General features: G+C 36.6%; 1 protein-coding gene across 1 annotated transcript in view; it reads right to left on the bottom strand.

Annotated features, from left to right (window-relative positions):
- Positions 1-1,466: 1,466 nt before the first annotated feature.
- The window catches only part of LOC136026442 (runt-related transcription factor 1-like), a 47,257-nt gene continuing 24,462 nt past the window's right edge, over positions 1,467-24,261 (bottom strand). Inside the window, exons 4-5 of the mRNA XM_065703036.1 lie at positions 8,559-8,729; positions 1,467-3,942 (exon numbers count right to left, since the gene is read on the bottom strand). Coding sequence (XP_065559108.1) covers positions 3,644-3,942; positions 8,559-8,729 — 470 coding nt within the window. The 3' untranslated portion in view covers positions 1,467-3,643. The remainder of the gene's footprint in view (positions 3,943-8,558; positions 8,730-24,261) is intronic.

Here is a 24,261-nt window from a genome sequence, read left to right on the forward strand (position 1 = left end):
GACAATTAAGCCAACAGTTGGATCTAAAACAAAGCCAACAGCTGCAGACAATAAAGCCAAAAGTTGCAACTAAAACTACGCCAATAGCTGCTGGTATAACTGAATGATCCAAAAAGAAGACATAGCAGCTATGCTAAGTCTGATTTGGCCAAAAGAAAGACATCTAGGGTTTTATCTATCTCTTGAGCTATAAATCTTACAAAAGGGTTGATATCACCTAGCACACCATCTCTTATGGCTTGAAAATATTCATCCACTTTTTTTAGTTATTATTACGAGCGGATATTTTGCCTTCATTAAAATGAAGTTCATGAGCAACCTGGATACTCTCACGCTGCCATCCACGAAAGGGTGGATGAACACCAACTTAAAATGAGCCATTTCAGCGTACCTAATGGGATGTAGTCTTCTGGCGTCATCTGAGTTGAGTCATTTTTGATAAACTCATCCATTAAGGACGGTAGGTCTTGGTAAGATGGACACTTAACGACTACTAACATAGACCTGCCCACGTCAATAAGCTCCGCTCTCCTTGGGATTTACCAATCCCAACACATGGTCATGAAATTTTAAAATTAAAGCTTCCGAAATTTCTTCTTCTTTTTTTTAGTAGATTACTTCGTAGATAATTTACAGCCTCTTAGAGTGGAGAGATCGAGATGACACTTGATTTGAAGAATAAGCACAAGTTATAGATACGTGATTGACATAATTGGAACGGATCCGTTATCTTTGGGGGAGCTGGGGGTGTTAATTTGGAAAAATTAGAAAAATTGAGGTATTTTTGACTTAAGAACGGGTAACTGGATCTTAATGAAATTTAAGATTTAGAAGGAACTCATGTCCTCAGAGCTCTTATTTCAAATTCCAACCAGATCTGTTGACATTGGGGGGAGTTGGAGGGGCAAACCAGAAATCTTGAAAAACGCTTAAGAGTGGAGAGATCGGGATGAAACTTAGTGGGTAGAATAACCAAATGTCGTAGATACATGATTGACGTAACCGGACTGGATCTGCTCTCTTTGGGGGAGTTAGGGGGTGGGTTTCAGTGCCGGGGTCGAGTTTCGTGGCGGGGCCGGGCTTTGGGGCATTAGGGGGTGGGGTTCCGGCCTCGTCACAAGTGCCATATGAGCTCTTATCTCTTGTTTATTTTGTCTGTAAATCAAACAAAAATCACAAGTACGTACTGAGAATACACCTGAGTATCCAAGTCAGTGGCTAGCCATGTCAATTAATTATAAACAGTACCAACGAAATCTTATATACCGAAAGACCTAATGGATATTAATGAAAAAACCATGCCATACAGAACTAGCTATTTATTAAAGATTTCTGCTTTGTTTTAGCCAATAACGATAAGCATTCTTACCATTTCTTATAACAGATTTTATCTCGGTGTAAGGACAACTGCATAAAGAATATTAATTGTAAAAAAAAAAAAAAAAATCCTAAGCACAAACGCAATGTAAAACAAATAAAGTTATATTTGAGACAACTCTGTACATGAAAATAAACCAAAAAAATTATGGCACAGGTAATAGGAACTATTTAAGATCTTGTCGAACTAAACGCTTGAAAAGGTACACATCAGATTTTTTTTTTTTGAGGACATATGGTTTTTCGTTATCTGGATGTTTAATTTGTTTTCTTTTATTTAGAATAAATTTGTCTTTATCTTTCCTCTTATCTGGACATTAGAATTTCTTGTTCTATATCTTTTCTTCTTTATTTTCCTTTATCTGGAAATAGAAATGTCTCTATTTGTGGGGAACTGAACACGAAAAAACTATGCATGGCATAGCAATCAAATGTAAATGTAAGCCGGGATATATATTGACAATAATCAAGCTCTAAGTCTAAAAGTCGCATCTGACATTTTCTCGTTTATGGGATAGTTGCCAAAATCTGTTTTTTAAGCTGTTCTCAAAGAAAAGGGGGGGGGCAATATAGACATGAAAAATCAATGGGTGACTGGAAAAACATTGGCCAATTGCTCCTCCCTTTGAGAACAGCTCAAGCTTAGTTCACACGCGTGCTTAGCTAAACATCAATACCTAGATAAAATCATTTTCAACTGATCAAAAAAATTATTTCTTTTTTTTTATTGGCAGTACTGATTGGTCAAAGGTAATGTTGTCTAGCTAGGCACAAATTTGACCGCAGCTTTAGCAAAGAGTCTCATAAAGTTAGCTCGAAGTTCTGAAAATGTCATATACGTCCTTTAGTCCTAAAAGTAGCAATTTTTTACAAAAGCTTCACTTTTAGTTTCTAAGGCAAAAGCCAGATTTATGATTATCTTTGCTTGTTTTTAAAATCTAGATCTAGTTTTGCTTCCATAACATACTGTGAACTTGAATTGCTTTATTCAGAAAGTCATTTTGAAAATGGATACTGGCTAGTTTGAAAGAATTTGGATCGTGCTTTAGAACTCGAACCTGACCACTAAGTTAAAATTTTTGAGAACAGTTTCTATCTTTTAATTTTATTGAAATACCCTCTGGTAGACTGTTTAAGGTCAGGGGGCAATGTTTTTTCTCTCTTGGAATAACAAAAACAAGGCCGTTAAATAAAAAGTGCCATGTTAAAAAAAAGAGTACATCTCGACTCCAATTCAGATTGCAGTTCAAATCAAAATTAATGAGCGATTTTTTTATAAAGCCATGTATTAAGAGTTTTTAATAATTTTCTTCCCTTTACCTTTTTAGTGAATAATCATAGCTTTTTATTTGCCAAATGTTCTTGACAATATCTGTTACCCATGGCCACATACACAAAAGGAAATGTTTCATACTAAAGATTAGTCTAAAAAGTAAAAAATTGTAGCCTCAAAAATTAGTTTTTGACATACTTGGATCTACCACCCCCTAACGCATCACCGTCAAAACTCTGGTGTCAGATCTGTTCCCATATGCGATAGACTGTGTGGTGATAGTACTTAAACTTTTAGTTCAGCTGTTGCGCAACACTTACCAACATAGGAGCTTCTTTTTTATTTTTTTCTTAGGGAAATTTTTTTTTATTTAATTTTTGAATTTATTGTTTATGATACATTTTATATTTAAACATTTGACATAAGTCTGAATCAACTTTGATTCTCTATATTTTGAAAATAAATTCACAGTTTTAATGTATTTAATTCACAATTTTCAATGGTAGTCAATATTCACTTGTGAAACAATCAGACTTGTGAGTATTTCGAAATACTCTCCTAATTTTAATCTTAAAAATCCTAATTTTAAGGTTTTATTTCATTTTTTAGTGGTCTTTGCTCCCAACCATGCTTTGGACGGCACTGATACAAATAAATTTTTGTGGAAATAAATTCAATTGACGACTTTGTCCTTTTTTCAGAAAAAACAAAATTAGGGGGGATTTAATTAGTTTTACACAGAAAACAATATAAGATCAATCAATTATCTGTTAAAGCCTAGATTTACGATTTTTTTCTTTTTCCTTTTTAAATGTTAAATAAGTCACAAAAAAACAATACAAAATAGAAATTAGTCTTCAGCTTTTCTTTACTTATGTCTACTCTATACAATAACTCTCTACTTCTAGTTTAACTTTAACATCTGACAATACTTTTTAAGCAGCATAATTTCCAAAAGAACTGACTGAACAAGTAATAGCCACTTTTTCAACTTCAATAAGGCCGCCAAACGACAGATCCATGCCTCTGCATATCCTGGATCTTCCCACCTCCATTCTCTGGTGTTGGCTTACACTGCAGACTCATAAGTTTTTCTTTTAACTGCATCGATAACTCTTCCGGATGCATGGTTACGGAAAGTTGTAGATTGTTAGATACGAATGGATTAAGGAAAGAATCACTTGCAACTGCGTTATCTCGTTTCATAGTCATACAGTTTTGCTGGTATTGAGGCATTTGTAGGTGGTTGAGGTTATGTATGGGCGAGGAGACAGATGGCAATGTTGGCAACACTGAAAAAGAGGATAAAATTGAAATACTAATATTCTCGATGAGTGTGCAGAATTGTAACACTTGCAAATCAGGATTTAAAAAGGCAAGGAGATTGCTTTTAGATAAATTTAAGCATTATATGAATAGGTATTTAAAAGATATGCGAAATGTTTTCCATATCTTTGCATTTTCTTTGAATGATTTTAAGTGCGAAAAATTAATTGAAAACTTGTACCGAAACTCTTGTTCCCTCCTTTTCTCTCTCGTTTTTGCCTCAGTTTAGAGATTATTACTGTTAAATAGCATGTTTATTTTCTTTTAGATGTTTTTAGAACTAGAAAAGCTTTTTAATTGGATTCTGATATTTGTGTTTAAATAGCTGCGTATCTGAGTCTCAATAATATGATCAGAATTCAACTTCGGGAAAGGTCCAATCCCTTTCTTTAGAGTATTTTAGCCATGTAAAAGGTTCAATTAGCCTAGTACACAAAACCAATTTCATTTTTTATACAATCTTTATCTTCCAAGTAATGGTGGATCCTCCACAGCCTACCCAAAAGAATACAATACCCTTTATTAATTAAATTGCAGTTTTAATCAGCCAATATGCTTAAACAACTAAACTTATGTAATAAAACATATATCCTAATTTAAGAAACAACTATTCCAGAAACACTGAAAAATATTTTAAAAAATATGTTTTTTATTGTACTTGATGTAGTGCCAGACTATAATTTTAATAATTAATTAACTCCAATACTAAAAATTATCAGTTCAATCAAAAAATTAAAACAGCATTATGTTTGTCTATCTTGTCTTCCTCTAATCATAACAAATAAGAGCTGATATTCAAAACAACAGTAGTACATAATAATATATAATAATAATAATAATAATAATAATAATAACTTATTTATAACCCACAGAGTATATTAAACTGTGGAGTAAACACACAAAAAGAAAGAAAAAAACAAGACAAAAAACATAACAACATAAATAACATAGCAGCAAAACAACATACAACATAAGTAAATTACCTCAATTCAAAAAATGGCCAAAGAGGGTCAAAAACACCAATCATTTGCCGAGTTTTAAGACATATATCTTTAGATAAATGTTTCAGTCGCGAGGGCGCATCAACGATCTCAAATTTAGAAACGACTGTATGATTCCGATACCACCGAGGTAGACGCAGCAAATACTTGCAATACTTAAAATATCCTGAGCGTATTTTCTTTGTATTCTTCTTGCAAAGCAGGAAAGCAAAACCAGAAAGATAAAAAACAGCAGGGGCGCAAAAACTAGAATAAAGACGGCATAGTCCTTTTCGGTTATACCGACCACGATTTGGTGAAATTTTCGCGTATCCAACCCGCATACTTTTCAGCACGCTGGACGTAACAGCGGAGCAAGTTGACGAAAGTGACGTGGAAAAAGAGAGACCCAACCATTTAATACTTGCTGAACATGGTATAGTTGAAGAACCCAAGCAAAGAGGTGATGCTGGTGCAGGACTCCCAAAACACAAAAACTCACATTTGGAGGCATTAACTGAAAGGCCTACTGTGGATAGTGCGGCTGAAAGCCGGTAAAAGTTGGTAATTAGACTATGTTTTGTCCGGACAAAACAGAAGCAGAACATCATCAGCATATGCAACGTGACTAATGCCTAAATTATCATTGTAAAAAATTGACGGTTGAAGACGTTGGAGACACGAAGCTAAAACACATTTAAATATGCTCGGGGATAACACGGCACCTTGCCTAACGCCTTTTGTAACAGGAATATACTCCCCTACAGTACCATTCCACTTCACCCTAACTGAAGAATTAGCATACCACTACTTAAGCACGGAAACAATAGAAAGGTTAACACCTGAGGCTGCTAGAGAAAACAAAGTATTTGAATGAATTACATGGTCAAAAGCACTAGATATGTCAACAGTCAAACAATACAGGGGACTTTTTTGAGCAACAGCTTGTTTCATTAGCCGACCCACAATATGGTGAGCTTGAACGCAGCCCATACCTTTTCTAAAACCAAGCTGGAAGGGTGTAAAATTGCACTTGGAGCTAATGGCCGGTAGCAGTACATATTCAAATAGCTTACTAACAAAACAAGACACAGTGATAGGACAGTAATTAGAGCAAGCACTGGGATCCTTACCCCTCTTAACTATGGGAGATATACAACCGGACAAAAAACTATCTGGCACAACGGCCTGTGCCAAACACATCTGAAACAATAACTGCAAATGCTTCAGCAGTTCATGACAATCATAAGCAAAAGACTTGAAGCAAAGACCATCACTATCGAGAGACTCAGACATATTCACTTGCTTAAGAGCTCGGAGTATAACACCAGATTCCACCGATAACACTTGAGATTGGTTGATACGAATTGGGAGGATTGAGTTGACAAGCTTTGTAAAATGATTTGGAGATTAATATTAAATGAAAGCAAAATATTTTTATAATGAGAAACGAAGTCACATAGCCGAAGAGACGAATTAATTGGAGGTGAACACTTTACACTGTTTATAACACGATCCCAGGATTTCTTGTCACAAGGACCATCCCAGGCATTCAGTCTCGCTCTACGCAGGGAATATTTGTACTCTCGTTTGGTTTTCTGTTTTATTTGATGTACTGAACCAGAAGAAGGACGATCACAGGCTATCCACATACGGAGCCAGAACTTAGCTTTTTGTTTAGCCATCTTCACTTTAGGATCAACTTTCCAAAAGGGATTGCGAGTAACCGTTCGCACGCACTCGGAGGGAACAGCTTTTTTAGCGGCAGACTTTAGACAGAACACTATTTGCTGATAATACGAGTTGATATCTATCCGAGTTGAAGTTGTAGATACAGATGTTTGCAATAAGTGGAAAGGCACTTTAATAGATGATAATAACTGGGACAATGTCAATACATAAAGTGGAACATTGGTATTTTCCCAATTTAACTTTGAGAACCACTTGGGAGAGTTACGTTGCACAGAGCTTGCCATGGAGCAAGATAGTTGGTACGTGATTGGTAAATGATCGTCGTCGATTTTAGAGTCGTCCACATGAACTATTGATGAAAGTAGAGTTGAATCTGACACAATTACATGATCAAGGTTGGAAGTAAGACCACCACGATTGTGAATATAAGTAATTAGGAGATCTTTATCAGCAAGATGAAATCCTTCGGGTAGTGAATCGAGAAAGATTTCAGATCGGTCAGAATTAGATAATAAGTCAGTGTTCATGTCGCCGGCGAGAACCCATTTGGTATTTTGTTTTGAAAGGTCGCTAAGTAGTGTTCGTAGGCGATTACATGCTTGTGAAAAACTAGACAATGACTGCACAGTCTTTCTATTACAGGGGAAATAAATGTTTATAAATGCGGTATCACCACATTTTATCGCTAAGATGCTAGCGTCGCTTTGCAATAATATCGGCTGAGTCTTGTGTCTGAAATAGATGGCCAGACCTCCTGATGGTCTACCACGGGTTTTCTGGGCGGCTCTCAAGAAGGTATAATGGGTCCGAAAACACTTTAGGCTATCAACATTCACTTTAGAGAGAAGGTGCTCCTGTAAAAACACAATATCATTTTCAAGATGCTCACTAATCAGTAGATCCTTGTCTTTTGTACCATTAATATTAAGGGACACAAAGCTAAACGGAGTTTGAGCATTCATTTATTAGCGTTGTTGAGAGCCGATTGGAGAACTTTGCATTTCAGACTAAAACTTACGTGTTCCATAGTGCAATTTGCACATTTTGGCAAGGCTTGGCAAGGGTTTTCCTTGAAATTCACATGAGGGCCAAAACATCTGGAACACTTGGGATGTGCATTGGGATATGGAAACAAAAGGATTAACCTTTCCGTCCATAAGATCTTTAAGCTTCAGCTTCATCAAACAGATTTAGAGAAAAGAATTTAGAGAAAAAGTAAATCCAGTTTCATTTGATAATTTTAAGACAATGTGATTTATACAAGCGAAAAATACTTCACTTGGTATACGCATAATATAGCAAAACAAAACGGAAAGTTCCGACCAATGCTTCCTCTAAATGGTTCAAAAAAAAGCTTTAGTACCCCAGGACCATACATTTCCAATTAGGCATTGGCTTTGAAAGTCAGGTCAAGTTCTATTTAGTGTTCGAGGTTAAAATAATCCTAACTTTACCTGGAAGCTCCTACGGGATTCTGGGGGCTATCAGTTTTGAATAAAGGGAAAGTTTTATGGTTGAGTGCAAGATTTGTAATTAAAATCATAAGTCATCTAGTATCGTCTATGTGAACATACGGATGAATTTATTGGGGAGGGATATTAAAATTAATATTTGTATAGATGAGTGTCATTTTACTAGAAATTATATAAGTAAAGATAGTATAATTATATTATCTTATAATATGATAATTATATAAGCACATATCTAACAGATGCGTGGACCACAAACAATAGCCAAAATTATCTAAATACCTCAAAAAAATATGAAAACAAAATAATAATGAATCCAGACAACAAATAGCTTCACTAAAAATCTAATTACCAAATATTTGTTTCTCTTTAGATCCAGTTTTTAGGTTATGAAGGTGTAGTGTTTACTATTTTACCACTATATAAAAATGATTATCTTACCACTACGAAGGTTCCTCGTTCCAGCCGGATCACAGCTAAACTCTGACACTGTTTGTCGTGGGTTAGTGAGCTGGGCATTTAGATACGATAGTTGCTGGGAAGATCCGGGAAACCCTGCTGACCAGTTTAAACTATTGGTTGTAAGTCCTCTGAGATGATTAGTGTGAAGTCCTAAAACAATTTTAATTGTTTGAATTTTTCCTTGAACTAAAACAGCATTAATTCTATTTGCGCTTCTTTATGAAGGATGGTCCTGGGCTAAAACTCTACTTGAAGTAACGGTATGTTAACGTAGCTTTCAATAAATCTCGAGCTCAGGGCCAGTATTTTAGGTGGCCTTGAATCGAAGAAACCTTGAACCAGAGGTCCCATCTCTATCCCTTTGATTATTCTTCCTTAACTTTTATATTGTCAGCAGAACAAAAAAAAATCCTAATTGGAAAGCGGAGATTTCGAACAACGTAAGTTTGCAAGTTTTCTTGGGGATTCCAAGACAGAGACTATTTTGAAATGAGACTATCTAGAAAGAAAGCTATCTTAAGGATTAAAAACAGAAAATTATTAATTTATGGTAATACAACATATTTAGCATTTAATATCAAAGTTGATTATTTTCCTGAGTTTCACCTTGAAGTTGAGATACACATGCACAGCAAACGACACATCCAGAATTTTTCTTTGGGGGAGAGGGGGAGGGGTTAGAATAAAACTTCGAAAACACTTTGAAAAGTTTGTCTGTCTGTATTTTTTTCCCTTTTTTACGAGTCGCACAAAACATTTTGGGCCGGTTCAAACCCCTTAACATCCCCTTGTACATTGCACAGTGTAATCCAGTAGACAATATTAGTAGCTTCAATTCAAGAAATTTTGGAGGAAATGGCAAAATATATTTTTGTTTAATTTTACAATTTTTTTATTTCGTATTTTAACTGTTTTTCTTCATTTTTCAATGAAAATTCTAAGAAAGAAGTCATTTTTCAATTAAAATACCACAAAAAGGAAATTTCAAAATCTGGTCAGAGGGGCAAAAAAATAGAGGGGCAGAAATCCCTCTCCTCTGCCACGCCAATTGACGCCCCTGGATGATGCTCGTTAAAGATAATGAAAAGATCCTCAATGGGAATACGAATCCTACCTTTTTAATTTGCCATCTGATTACTGTTTTATATTGAAATATCACCTTTTCATGTTTCAAATCGTGAATTAATATTAGAAAATCCTTAAATCTACTGTAAACTAAGAAGTGACTATATTACTTTCATCGAAAGCATGTGAACAATTTTTTGGAAACAATTTCCTACTTCAATTTCCAAAGATGCAAGGAATTTCTTCATACACTTGATAATTAACGATTTTTTTACATGGCTGTCTAATTTTTAACCAAATTCTCTTGGCCATTAAGCATTAATCGTTTCTTTGTAAGTAATTTCTTTTATGTAAGTTTTTTATGCAATTTATAAGGCGATTTTTCTCATATAAATCAATGGAACACACGTTTCTGTACACAACAATTTTGTTTTCTTTACATTTGGCTGAAGAGGTAAGTTAAAAAAGCAAACAGTTTGTTGTAATAGACTGTAAGCAAGCAGCGACCAAAGCTAATAGCAACCGAAATTCTAATAGTGATGCCATAGGTACTTTCAAATGACACATAGACACTACTCCTTTCTTCCTTTAGTGATTTTAAGTTGAACGGTGATTCACTCAAGATGCCGGTTTTGATTCTTTAAAAAACCTACGAGACCCTCCAAATCAGGATTTCCCTGGATGTTACGTCATACGGTTTGCTTGTTACATAATAGGGTTTTGATTGTTTAAGAACCTTCAGGAGCCCTCCTAATCAGGATTTCATTGGTTATTGTGATTATAAGCCTGCGAGGGCCAGGAAAAAACTTTCGTGGGTCCACTAGTGGGGCAGATTTCAAAATGCCGGACTCTAACAACCAATTCCAATGGGCCCCTAGCATCCAATTCCATAGAGGGCCCAGGGCCAGGAAAAAAACTTTCGTGGGTCCACTAGTGGGGGACATTCCAAAACGCCGGACTCTAACAACCAATTCCAATGGGCCCCTAGCATCCAATTCCATAGAGGGCCCTAAAATCCAATTTCATCGGACTCCTAACCCAACCTCCGTTGGCACTAGCATTTAATTCCATCGGAGGCCCCTAGCATCCAATTTCATCGGGGCTCCTAACCTAGCAGTCGGGGGCCCCAGCAACCAATTCCAATGAGGCCCTAACATCCAATTTCGCTGGGCCCCTAACCTAACGACGGGGGGCCATAGCATCCAATTCCATTGGGGGCCCTAGCATCCGATTTCACCGGACCCCTAACCTAACCATCGAGGGTCCTAGCATTCCATTACATCGGGAGCCCTAACGAGCATTTCCAGCAGGGTCCCTTGGCAACCAATTCCAACGGGACTCTTAGCATCAAATTTCGCTGGAGGCCCTAGCATCCAATTCTAACAGGGGGCCCTAGCATCCCATTTCACCAAGCCCCTAACCTAACATAACCACCGGGGCCTCCTTGCATTAAATTCAATCAGGGCTTTAGCATTTAACCCACCGGGGGCCCTAGCATCTGATTTTGGGGGGACTTAGCATCAAATTCAATCAGGGGTGGGCTCGCTATAAGAGATAAATTAATCTTAATCAAGAGCTATTTCTGAGAGCTTTTAATGAAAATGCCGTGTTTCTTTGAGCCAAGACTATGCATGTTCACGCCACCGTGACGATATGTGGCTGGACCACACCCTAGAAACCTATTATAGAGGGGGGGCTCGGTATTAGAGATAAATTTAAACCATATTAAGAGCTCTTAGTGGAATTATTCCTGAGAGCTCTTAAAGGAAATGTCTCGTTTCTTTGACCGGGTGTTAGATCTAACTCCCCCTCCGCTAAAAAGTTCTTTAACATCTTCCACCTTAACTTAAAGCTGTTAGTTGTTAGTCCAAGCAAGTCATGCCACCATGGCAATATGTGGCTGGCCCGTGGCGCCACTGTGATACATATTAATATTCCTAAGACATTTTTGAGATATTTTCATGTTCAAAATCATGCATTAAATCCATTGGTTCATGTTTTTTTAAGCCTACCCTCCATATTACGCCATGTCAGTTCACACCATTGCGTCACACTATTACTTACCCTCTGGCAGCTTCTGGTCCCCTCATCATTCCTAAGACATGATCCAGATATTTTCTTGTTAAAAATACGGTTTAAATTCAATGGTTCATGTTTTTGCAAGCCAACCCTCCATGATATACCACCTCAATTCACACAACTTTGCCACACTGTGACCGGTCCTCTGGCTCCCTCTAGCACCCCTAAATTATTCCTAAGACATTTCTCAGATATTTTCATGTTAAAAATCATACACTAAATCCATTGGTTTATATTATCACAACCCCTCCCTCCAAGGTGATATACCCTGTCAATTCACACCACCGTGTCACACTGTTACTGCCCCTCTGGCCCCTTCATCATTCCAAAGGTATTTTTTTACGGTTCGTGTTTTTGCAAGCCACACTATGACTGGCCCTCTGACACCTTCTAGCACCCCCACATTACTCCTAAGACATTCTCCTGATATTTTCTTGTTAAAACTCACGCATTAAATCCATTGATTCATATTTTGGCAACCCAACCCTCCGTTATACACCCTGTTAATTCACATCCCCGTGCTACGCTATTACTGGCACTCTGGAGCCCTCCGGCTCCTTCATCATTCCAAAGGCATTTTTCAGATGATTTTATGATCATAACGTTATTTAAATCCAATGGTTCGAGTTTTTGCAAGACAACCTCAATGTGATACACGGTTGAACGTGTTAAAAGAATTTTCCGGCGGAGGGGACTGGAATTTAACACCAGGTCAAAGAAACGTTTTCATTAAGAGCTCTCAGAAGTAACTCTTAATATTGCTTAAATTTATCTCTAATAACACCCACCCCCCTCTGGAAATGCTTTCTACGGTGGGCTAGCCACATGTTGTCACGGTGGTGTGAATATGGATAGGTTTGGCTAAGAAAACGTAGCATTTCTAGTAAAACCTCTCAGAAATATCTCTTAATATGGACAAAATGTATCTCTAATAACAAGCCCCCCAGATTTGGTTGCTAGGGGTTGGACTAGCCACACATTGTTGCTTTGACGTGAATATGCATAGTATTTGCTAAAAGAAACGTGGCATTTTCCTTAATACCTCTCAGAAATAGTCTCAATGTGGATTAAATTTACCTCTAATAAGCCCCCCCTGGAATTGCTTGTTAGGGTGGGCTAGCCACATATTGTCACGGTGGTATTAATATGCATCGCCTTGGCTCAAAGAAACGTAGCATTTTCATTTAAACCTCTCAGAAATACTTCTTAATATGGATTAAATTTATGTTTAATAACAAGCCCCCGTCTAGATTTGGCTAATACGGGGGTGAATATGATTAGTCTTGGCTCCAATAAACGCCACATTTTCATTAACACCTCTTAGGAATAGTTCGTAATATGGATTAAACTTACCTCTAATAACAACCCACCCCGCATGGAATTACTTGCTAGTGTGGGCCAGCTACATATTGGAAAGAAATGTGGCATTTTCAGTAAAACCTCTCGGAAATAATTCTTAATAGAGCTTAAATTTACCTCTAATACTACCCTCAACCCCCTGAAATTGCTTGCTAGGATCCCCACCTTTCTTTGATTCATGCGTCCTTTCGCTTATATCTTATCCTTATAAGCTTTTTTCGCGTTTTGTCTTTTCCGTTGTTGAGTTTTTACTGCATCTTCAGTGATTTCATGATTTTACAATGTTTTTTTATTAATGAAATTTGTATGTACAAAAGCATTCATTCTTTAGATTTCTTGTTTTAGAATAAAACTTTAATACGTAATCATTTACGGAATGAAATATATGATGTCAATGCAATGTAACATCTGCTATGTAACGTAATCTGTGTAGCTCCCATTACAGCACTAATGTAAAGTAATATGCAGGTGTATCTAATATAGCAAAAATCAATAGCTTCTCTGGATAGTTACATAGCTCCGTGATGATAGTTAGGAAACATGCGAACCTTTTAATCGTTCTACTATGCGCGACAAGGGGATTCTCATTATGTGCTATAGGTTGTTTCGTAGAATCTATTTCCCGAATCAAAATATTAGAAACATTTTCATAACCCAACTGGTTAGTGCTCCATTCTATTGAGGGGAAATCCCTTTTGAATCCTAATGTGGACATGAAATCCTTAGTTAATAAATGTCCCAGGAAAAAAGAAACATCATGGAAGAAGATGGAATCTCTTGAAGTAATACATAACATCCCACGTGTACGTTGTTATTACGTAACACCCACGTCTACATTGGCATTACTTCGTTTCCAATAAATCTACCAAGTCACGTAAGATTAACTAACCCCCAATAAATCTATGAAGTCACGCAAGATTGTGTCACACCCCACGTGTGCGCTGCCATTATGTAACACCCAAGTTTGTGCCCCCCAGTTACAATCAAATTTTTCTTGCTTGACTAGTGGAGTCTAGCAAGTCCTATTATGTGACTAACCCAAAACCTATTAAGTAACAAACAAAGTAAATACTTCCTATTATGTAACAGAAACCTGTACCTCGAAGAAAAACGTCTTTAAAAAATTCTCCGCTTGACTAGTGGACTCTAACATCTCCTATTACGTAACAGTCAAAGCCCTATTATGTAACAACCCAAAGTAAACAAACTCTATTGCATAACAATCCAAGTAAACCCTCCCCATTACGTGACATGCGCCTGCATCTCTTAGAAAACATTCCCTATGATGTAACATGCAAAAGTAACCATTCCCTATGGCGTAGCATGCCCCTGCATCTCTTAGAAAACATTCCCCATGATGTAACATGCAAAAGTAACCATTCCCCATGGCGTAGCATGCCCCTGCATCTCTTGGAAAATATTCCCCATGACGTAACATACACCTGGGGGCTGTCGTCGGAATAACGGGATAGGGATGTCTCTAAAAGCAGGGGTAGGGTTGTCTTTAAAAGCAGGGGTAGGGATGTCTTTAAAGCAGGAATGGGGATATCTTTAAAAGCAGGAATAGGGATGTCATTAAAATTATTGAGGTATCACAACTAACTCTACAAGGGTTTTGATAGCAACAAAGAAGTCAAAACAAGTTGTCCCAAGGAACGAGATAAGAATGTCATATCTTGAGTTCTCTTTTCATATTTTCTTTGGTTGGCTTTTTATTGACTTCATAATCTTAGAACGTTCTATCAACAGGTAAAAATTGCTTTCCTTTGGAGCATTCAGTTCTGAACATGGATAGCAGGTTCCATCTTTCCTAAAATCCATTGCATAATTTTTCTCTCGTATAGACTGCAATTCAATGTCAAAGTTTTGCATGAATACAAATACCAACAACTGCATAAATATTAACATTTGATTGTTCTTCTTGTATGGATAAAATAATTTCCTAACAGCAAATAAAGTCAGAAAAACATTTTTAGCAAAACATAAAAGACAAAATTTATTATGTGTAACAGAGTGCCAATGTAATGAGCGATTTTATTTTCGCTCGTACATTTTTAGCTGGATTTTATTAAATTTAGACTAAATGTTGTCTCTTTTTTATTTTTTACATTGTTCGATATTGAGCACTTTCAGACATGGCATAGCATTCAGTCTGTTTTTATACCATAGCAGAATGGCGGTGCACAAATAAATATCTCGATTTTAAATTTGCTGGTTTATTATTACTGCGGGGTATGTAGTACTTCTTTTCTTTGTTATAATGAGCCTCACACAGCCAAATATTACCGCGTTACTGCAGTTTAGGAAAGGTTTGAAGAAAATTGGAACTTAGTGACATGTGCAAAAGAGCGAAGCTTTGAATAGATTGGGGTGGAAGAGGAACTTGGGCAGCTGTATTGGCCTTGGGCAGGTTAGTGCTGCAGTGAGCTGCTAGAATTACTATTAGAAGAAAAAGACTTTTGCCTAAGGCAAAAGAATCAAATCGCTATAATAGCTCGATAGCCTTATAACCCTAAATACTTCTTAAATATAAGCAAATAGCCAATGGGTGCTAACAGATTTGACCGTTGGGATGGCAGGGTATGATCTCTTATTAAATGTTAAATGTGTAATACACAGAACTATTAATCAAAGCATGGCAGTTGAACCAGGGTTGCCAAATTGCACAAAATCGTATTTTGCACTCTTTTTTATCTTATTGCACTCTTTCCCTCAGAGGACAGAATCACTCTTTTTGCCAATTTTTACCAAAGATGAATCTGTTTTGCACATTTTTACGAATTGGTAATAGAAAAAGTTATAGCGAATGAAAAACTTGAAATTAAATTATTTGAGTGCAAAAGATAGAACTGGTAGCTGGTATGATCTCTGTTATCTCTGCCCATGCCTTGCCCAAGTCCTCCAGTCGTCTTTCCTGCATTTCCAACCATTGAGGAGAAGAGATCAACATCAAATTAACAAATGTAAAACCAACAGGCATGCAAATTCAAATATCTCTTACTGAAAAAAAAAACATAAAAAAAAATTAACTATAAAAAGAACGATACTTAGAAAAGGTTCATTTAAGAAGGGAGCCATCTGATTTCAATTTATCTACATTTGAAAAAATGCGTTTTTTGGATTGCGGTTTTTTTTGGCAAAGATTACTCTTTTGGGCCTTGATTTACACTCTTTTAAGACGTCAGCGGTTGGCGTCCTGGCTTAAACATCATGAACTAGCTTCAGTACTGCCACTCCTTGGGATTTCACCGATATCTTGGATGCCATATTTAGATCCCCCCTCATTCCCGACTTAGCTACCCGTTACCTCTTAACTCCAAAAAACATCTGATAAAAAATATCACATCGGTCATTGTGGATGAGGGCTAATGGATCGTTGCGCAGATAGGGGAAGCGTGCTTGAAGCCTAAAAGCGCATTCTTACTTAATTCTTATTTAAATTTCTTAACCTTCCCTAGCCCAAACTATAAACATAGTATTAGACCGGGAGGGGCGAGAGTAACAATTTATCTCAAGTCCTCTATCCTTTCAGGGATTATTGCTAAGACTATGTCTATAATATGGGTTATGGGGGGGCTATAGCCCCCACCTTCAATTACAAATATTATTCCAAGAATTGAAACATGAGCCTGGTTTTCCCTGCCAATGCAATTTAAATTAATATGTAAAAAAAATTATTTTATTTAATTTTTGTTCGTTTTTAATACAATATTCTGGGTTTCCCTAAATATTAAGAGAACTACCCCGCCTCAAATACAACCTCTTCAACTCAAATTCGTTTTTTACTAGCCGTGCCTTATTTTGTCTTCATTGGTGCGTGTGACTGGTTTCTTAAACAATTTTTACGCATAGAGGCCACATCGTTCCTCACCTTAATCTTGAATATATCACCCACAAGAAAAATTCTTCATCTTATTTTTTCTTTTTTTTTTACCAAGAATCTAATGAGGAGTGAACCATGTTGTCAGTAATGAATTTACTGCAAAACTAATGTGCTTTTCTCATAAAAAAAATTGTGCTATCACTTTTCTTGTGCTTTCATGTAATTGTAAATTGTGCTATCTTATTTTAATGCTTTTACTTTTATTTAAGCCTCACTTTAAAGATAAAAAAATTGGTCATTTTTGTATTATCACTTCTACCCAAGCCGCACAAGGAACAATAGTACAATAACATATGGAATATGGCAAAATTTCAGGGAATTGAAAAGAAAGGCGTCTTCTGTTATTTTGTCAAAAAATATATGTGTTATATCATCTTGTATTCGAAGATGTATTTTCGAGAATTATCATTTTAATATTTTTTATTAAATATTTTTTATTTACTTTAATACTGTTAATTTTTTCAATTACTAAATTCACTAGATATAGCAATTTCAGGTACTTGTGTATTATTTGAAACACACTCAATAAGTGAAGTTAGGTTATTTCGTGAAACAAACTACGATACAGGTACATTTTATGAGAGAATCCGGTTTCATAGCCACAAAGAAAAAATTCAATTTAGTTTGCTACGCAAAGTGATAGAAGATAGTTTCTGAACATGTATTTTGAAATGAAGATTTGGGATTTGCCGAATACTGAAAAAGAGGCAATTATATTTTTCCAGGATAAGGGGTTGTTGCCCACAACAAAACAGTGAGTCAATGGACACAACATGACTTTATACTCTTACGAGAAGGAACATTCTTGGAAGTGTAACAATAGACCATGTTTGAAAAAAGTCAATATTCGTGTAAATACGTGGTTTGCTGGCAGTGGAATACCATTTATTACTGCAGTTCGTTTCATTAGCTTTATCAAAAGTTTAGGCTATATATTTTCACATTAGGGGGTGGGGAGCATTATATCAAATACCTAACTTAACTTAACCTAACCCCCTCTATATATAAAATATTTAAATAAAATGTACCTGCATCGTAGTTTATTTCACGAAAGAACCTAACTTCACTTATCGAGTGTGGCCTGAATAATACACAAGTACCCAATTTCATTTCAACCCCCCCCCCAAGTACCTCCCTATGATTTTGCAGTGCCCCCATTGTTGCAACTGAAAAAACAAAGCAACAAAAAGGAGGCTTATTACTGCATCCACTGTGAAAAAGTAGTTTCCTTTTTTTCAAGATGGGGGACTACGATTCTCCAGCATGGGGTTATCGGCTAAGGTGATTCCATTGGTGCAGTTTCATTTGAATCCAACACTATATTTTTGAGATTTCATTCTGTTTGTTGAAGTTCCCACACATTTTTTTAGTAACAAACTATTATCATTAAGGTTGATCGAAATAATAGTTACTATTCATAAATTAACTTCAAACGGTGATTCTTACTCACTCGACAGTTTTTTTAAACGCATTTTTGAATTTTCGGTTACTATGGGCAAGGGTTCGTTCTTTACTAGGTTACTCCTTAGGGATAATTTTCTGCATACAGACCAATGGTCTTTGTAGTGCATGTATCAATCTCCTGGATCTCTACCTTTGGCCGGGAGTGCTATGCATGGTTGAGGGTAAATCCTTTGACGCTTCTCGTGTCCTCTCCCGCCAGAGATCTCCATGTCTCTATTTGGAGGTTTGTCGACTTTGTCTGAGCTCCCAGAGTCACACCGTTGACCCCCATCCCAAACCAAACCTTCAGCGACACTAGGACTCGAGGACCTACCCCTACGAATGTAGGATTGCAAGACCAGGGTTCCAACGAATACTGCTTCCAGATAATCTAATGTTAAAATAGGCCAAAAGTAAACATGGAGCCTGCTTATATTTACGGAACAAAGTAGGAGAGAGGGGGCAAATGTGAGGGTGCCATTCTAAAACCACTAGGGATACAATGGATATTGGATATAGTAGACTTTTATTCAAAATCAGTTCCACTTATATGCTTGAACATAGTAGCCCTAATCTTAGTTAGTATACTTGACTGGGGGAATAGATGAGTTGAAACTTTTTAAAGTTCCAGCTCATATTGAAATTCAAATGATCAAGTTGTACATCGCAATGGTTTCACTCGTTTCGTTTCCTAATATGAGGTGACCGCAAAGATTTCTCAACGAATTAAGCCGTTTTCACTTCACGAATCCTTAAAATGCCGACGTGCTTCCTTATAACCTGCATGTAATGCCTGTTTGCAAGATAGTCACTAATAGGAAAATCCATTCCATATTTTTCGTTCCGCCCAATACTTGCTCTTCATTCTTCTATGGGAACGCAACTCATAAATATACCATAGCACACCCAAAAATCACAGTTTCAAAACTTAGCAATATAAAAAGAAAATAGTAGGTCATCCATGGTTTGATGTTCTTGTTTAATAAATAGGATCTTTCGTTTTTTTCGTCTCGTATTAGGCTGCACTTTCATGCTACTGCCCTTGTTTTGTTACTGGAAATGCTCATTTTTTTGTTTGTTTTTTTCATCCATTCTCAGTCCTTTTTGTAGACGGGCCTCCAAATTAATTAAGTAAAACAGGAGGTCCCACCCATGGATACACCGATGGTGATATCTATTAAATGTGCTTCATTCAGTTCCTAACTTCAGACAAGTCGGAACAGCTTCCATAGTACCATAGCCAATATAGTTTCTTTTCATCTCTTATCGGAAGCTTCATGCCCTAATTCTATTTTGAAGTTAAAGCTCAATATACTATTGAAGTTTTACAGGTTTGTTACTCTTTTTTTTAGCACGATAGCTCAATATAGTACAAAGATTATCTCAGCGAGCGTTTAGTTCGTCGCCGCAGTGTCTGTTCACCTTAAAGTGTCAGCAATCAAAGGCAAGTTAAAAAAGTATCAATGCCAATTTTGCATGTCTTTCTCTTCCAATTCATCTATAATAGCGCCTAAAATTCGGTGAGACGCAAACAGCCGATCCACAGAAAGTTTAGGATATAATCTTGGGAAATAACAACTAATGTTTTTCACCGTCTTGGGCAGAGACGCATTGGCGGTAGATATTCCGACAAAAAGATACAGGAAATACAAACACTGACTGATTTTTGGGTCAATTAGAACCTAATGAAAGGGCTTAATGCATGTGACGGAAACAATTGGTAGACTTGTATTATTTTTTAGTAAGGATCAAGGCAACAATAAGGGTGTCCTTATCACAAAGTTGCCACCCCCTAGTGATTTGTCACTATTTATAATGATTTTTCTATTGTTTTAAAAATCACTGGTACTCGTGTATTATTCAGAACACACTCGAGAAGTGACGTTAGGTTAATCCCAATTAAATAAATCAAAATAGGATGAAAATATAATACTTTAGTTTATATAATAATATGATTTGGGCTATATATTTGCATATTTGGGGATGTGGGGGTAAAGTAACCTGACCTAGCTTAAATTAACCTAACCACACCTTGTCCTCCATCCATCCTAATGTGCAAATACATAGCCCAAATTACACGATTCCAATGCATTCTGTCACCCATGTGGTTGTGAAATCGATTTTCACAGATCGTACATTCAGCAAACTTCTCAAGTGTATTCTGAATAGGACAGGAGTGTCAAATCACTAAGTCAGCTCATTAATCACAAGGCTATTGAAAAATATCCCTAAATAAACCAAGAAATCACTAAAATGTAGTGATTTTTTCATCAGATGGCAACCCTGCCTACTCAGTGATGAGATTTTGACCATTAATTTTTGAAGTTACACGACAAATTCAAAGACTTCAAATATAGTTTAATTTCTTGTGAAATCAATGTACTGAAAGTTATTTCCAGAACTTTTATTACAATGAAAGTCAAGACTTTAATTTCATTAAAATGAAATGAACCCACATTTGTTACTATTCACAAAGTGCTCATGAACCAACCCATTGGTAAAACCCAATACTGGTCATGTTCCCAAACAACAAAATCTAGCGCTACTCCCTCCTAACCCCAATACAAACTGTATCATGACCACTGGTGGACATTTGACCCACAATTTCTTGGTATGACGCGTAATACACGTATTTTGTCACTTGAGATGACCTGTCCTCTTCTTACAAGATTAAATAAATAAAAAACTGTTTTTTTTTAACTGAAAGTAAGGACCGACATTAAAACTTAGAACAAACAGAAATTGCTCCGTATTTGAAAGGGGCTTTTCCTATTCAATGCCCCGCTCTTTACGCTAAAGTTTGACTATTTCTCTTAACTCTACTTTTTAAAAGAGTAAAAAACTTAAAGCGTAAAGAGCGGGACGGTGAGGAGGAAAAGCCCCCCCCCACTCAACTTCCCCTCTCCAAACCAAAAAGATCCCCTGAAAACGTCTTTACACTTTCCAATAACCATTACTATATGTAAACACTGGTCAAAGTTTGTGACTTGCAGGCCCTCCCACGGGGACTGTGGGCGAGTAAGTCGTCCCCAAAAACATAGTTATTAGGTTTTTCGATAATGGTAAATAAAATGGCTATCTCAGAATTCTGATCCAGTGAAATTGGGGGGAAAATGAGTGTGGGAGGAGGCGTAAGTGCCCTCCGATTTTTGAGTCACTTAAAAATGGCACTAGAACCTCTAATTTTCGTTAGAATGAGCCCTCTCGCGACATTCTAGGACCACTGAATCGATACGATCACCCCTGGGGGAAAAAACACGCATCCGAGATCCACTTTTTTCTTGTTTTTTTCCACATTTTTGTAGATAGGAGCTTGAAACTTCTACTATAGGGTTCTTGGAAACGCTGAATCTGATGGAGTGATTTCGTTAAGATCGTGTGACTTTTAGGGGATGTTTCTCCCTATTTTCTTGAATAAGGCAAATTTTCTCAGCCTCGTAACTTTTGATGGATAACCTTAAACTTGATGAAACTTATCAAACAGAGCGTGGTAACGAACTATACTAGGAGCGACCCAGCTCGATAGTAACCAAAACTCTAAAAAATGGAATTTTGATACCAATACCTACATAAAAAGAATCACATTTTAATGCTGATTTTAAATATATAAGTTTCATCAAGTTTAGTCTTACCCATCAAAAGTTACGAGCCTGAGAAAATTTGCATTATTTTAGAAAATAGGGGGAAACGCCCCCTAGAAGTCATAGAATCTTAACGAAAATCACACCATCAGATTCAGCGTATCAGAGAACCCTATTGTAGAAGTTTCAAGCTCCTATATACAAAAATGTGGAATTTTGTATTTTTTGCCAGAAGGCAGATCACGGATGCATGTTTATTTGGTTTTTTTTTTTTTTTTTTTTTGTTTTTTTTTTTCCCAGGGGTGAACGTATCGACCCAGTTGTCCTAGAATGTTGCAAGAGGGCTCATTCTAACGGAAATGAAAAGTTCTAGTGCCCTTTTTAAGTGACCTAAAAAATTGGAGGGCACCTAGGCCCCCTCCCACGCTAATTATTTTACCAAAGTCAGCGGATCAAAATTCTGAGATAGCTATTTTATTCAGCGTAGTCGAAAAACCTTATAACTCTGTCTTTGGTGACGACTTACTCCCCCACAGTCCCCATGGGAGGGGCAACAAGTTACAAACTTTGACCAATGCTTACATATAGTAATGGTTATTGGGAAGTGTACAGGCATTTTCAGGAGGATTTTTTTGGTTGGAGGAGGGGTTGAGAAGAGGGGGATATGCTGGGGGAATTTTCCATCGATAATTTGTCATGGGGGAAGAAAATCTCCATGAAGGGAGCGCAGGATTTACTAGCATTATTTAAAAAAAAACAATGAAAAAATAAATATGAAAAAGTTCTTTCAGCTGGAAGTAAGGAACAGCAATAAAACTTAAAACAAACGGAAATTATTACCCATTTGAGGGGCTCACCTCCTCCTAATACCTCGCTCTTTACGCTAAAGTATTTTTAGTAATTTCAACTATTTATTCTACGGCTTTTGTGATTCTGGGGTCATTCTCAATGAATTGGGACAAAATTTAAGCTTTAGTGTAAAGAGCGAGGATCTGACAAGGGGGCGAACCCCCTCATATATGTAATAAAAATATGAGAATACAAAAGTTCTTTACGAAAGCTAATTTATAAGTTACGTAAATCTTTTACTAATAAGAATATTCGTAAAAAATTAAAAGTTCTAGTTGCCTTTTTAATTAACCAAAAAATCGGAGGGCAACTAGGCTTCCTCCCCCGCTCTTTTTTTCTCAAAATCATTCGATCAAAATTATGAGAAAGCCATTTAGCCAAAAAAAAAAATGCAAATTTCGTTTTCATTATTCCTCTGCGAAGAGCCAAAATCAAAACATGCATTGATTCAAAAACGTTCAGAAATTAAATAAATAAAAAAAACAAGTTTTTTTAACTGAAAGTAAGGAGCGACATTAAAACTTAAAACGAACAGAAATTACTTCGTATATGAAAGAGGCTGCTTCCTCATCAACGCCCCGCTCTTTACGCTAAAGTTTTTTACTGTTTTAAAAAGATGAATTGAGAGACAGAGTCAAACTTTATCGTAAAGAGCGGGGCGTTGATGAGGAAGCAGCCTCTTTCATATACGAAGTAATTTCTGTTCGTTTTAAGTTTTAATGTCGCTCCTTACTTTCAGTTAAAAAAACTTGTTTTTTTTTATTTAATATATTTAAAATCCGCATTAAAATGCGATTCTTCGATGTAACTATTGGTATCAAAATTCGGTCTTTTAGAGTTTCGGTTACTATTGAGCCGGGTCGCTCCTTAGGACAGTTCGTTACCACGAACTGTTTGATACAAAAAATGCTTCATCTGATTTTACCCATCTGACTAACCTATCTAAAAAAACTCATCTGAATTATCAGTATTGTTTTTCTCTGATCTTCAAGTATTATTCTTTCCCTCTTATTTGCTAATAACCATATCAAGTTGCTCTTAGCGACCTCCTGCCATAAATTAACCCAAAAAAGTCATTTGAGCCTGAGTGACCAGATCTTTTTACAGGTCTCCTCTGACTTTCGACCCCAAGTGCGTTTCCGTCTATGTCTGTATGCCATTAAAGACAATAAAATTGTGCATTACGCGCTTTTCGATAAAGTGACAGGTATATTGCACAGGTGTCAGCTTTCTCGTCATCCGTGTCCTAGCATCAAGCTGTTTCAACAAAGGACGTAGAGATAAAGCTTTATCTTGGGGGTTCTCGTCAGAATTTAAGCAGCCATTGATTAATTGGGCTATAACACCAACCGTTGCATTATAGATGCATTATTTCTTGATAACCTTGGCCCCACTAGAATTGGAATTCGTGTAACTAGGCAGA

The sequence above is a fragment of the Artemia franciscana genome, chromosome 4 (assembly GCF_032884065.1).
Source record: "Artemia franciscana chromosome 4, ASM3288406v1, whole genome shotgun sequence".
Classification (NCBI taxonomy): Eukaryota; Metazoa; Arthropoda; class Branchiopoda; order Anostraca; family Artemiidae; genus Artemia; species Artemia franciscana.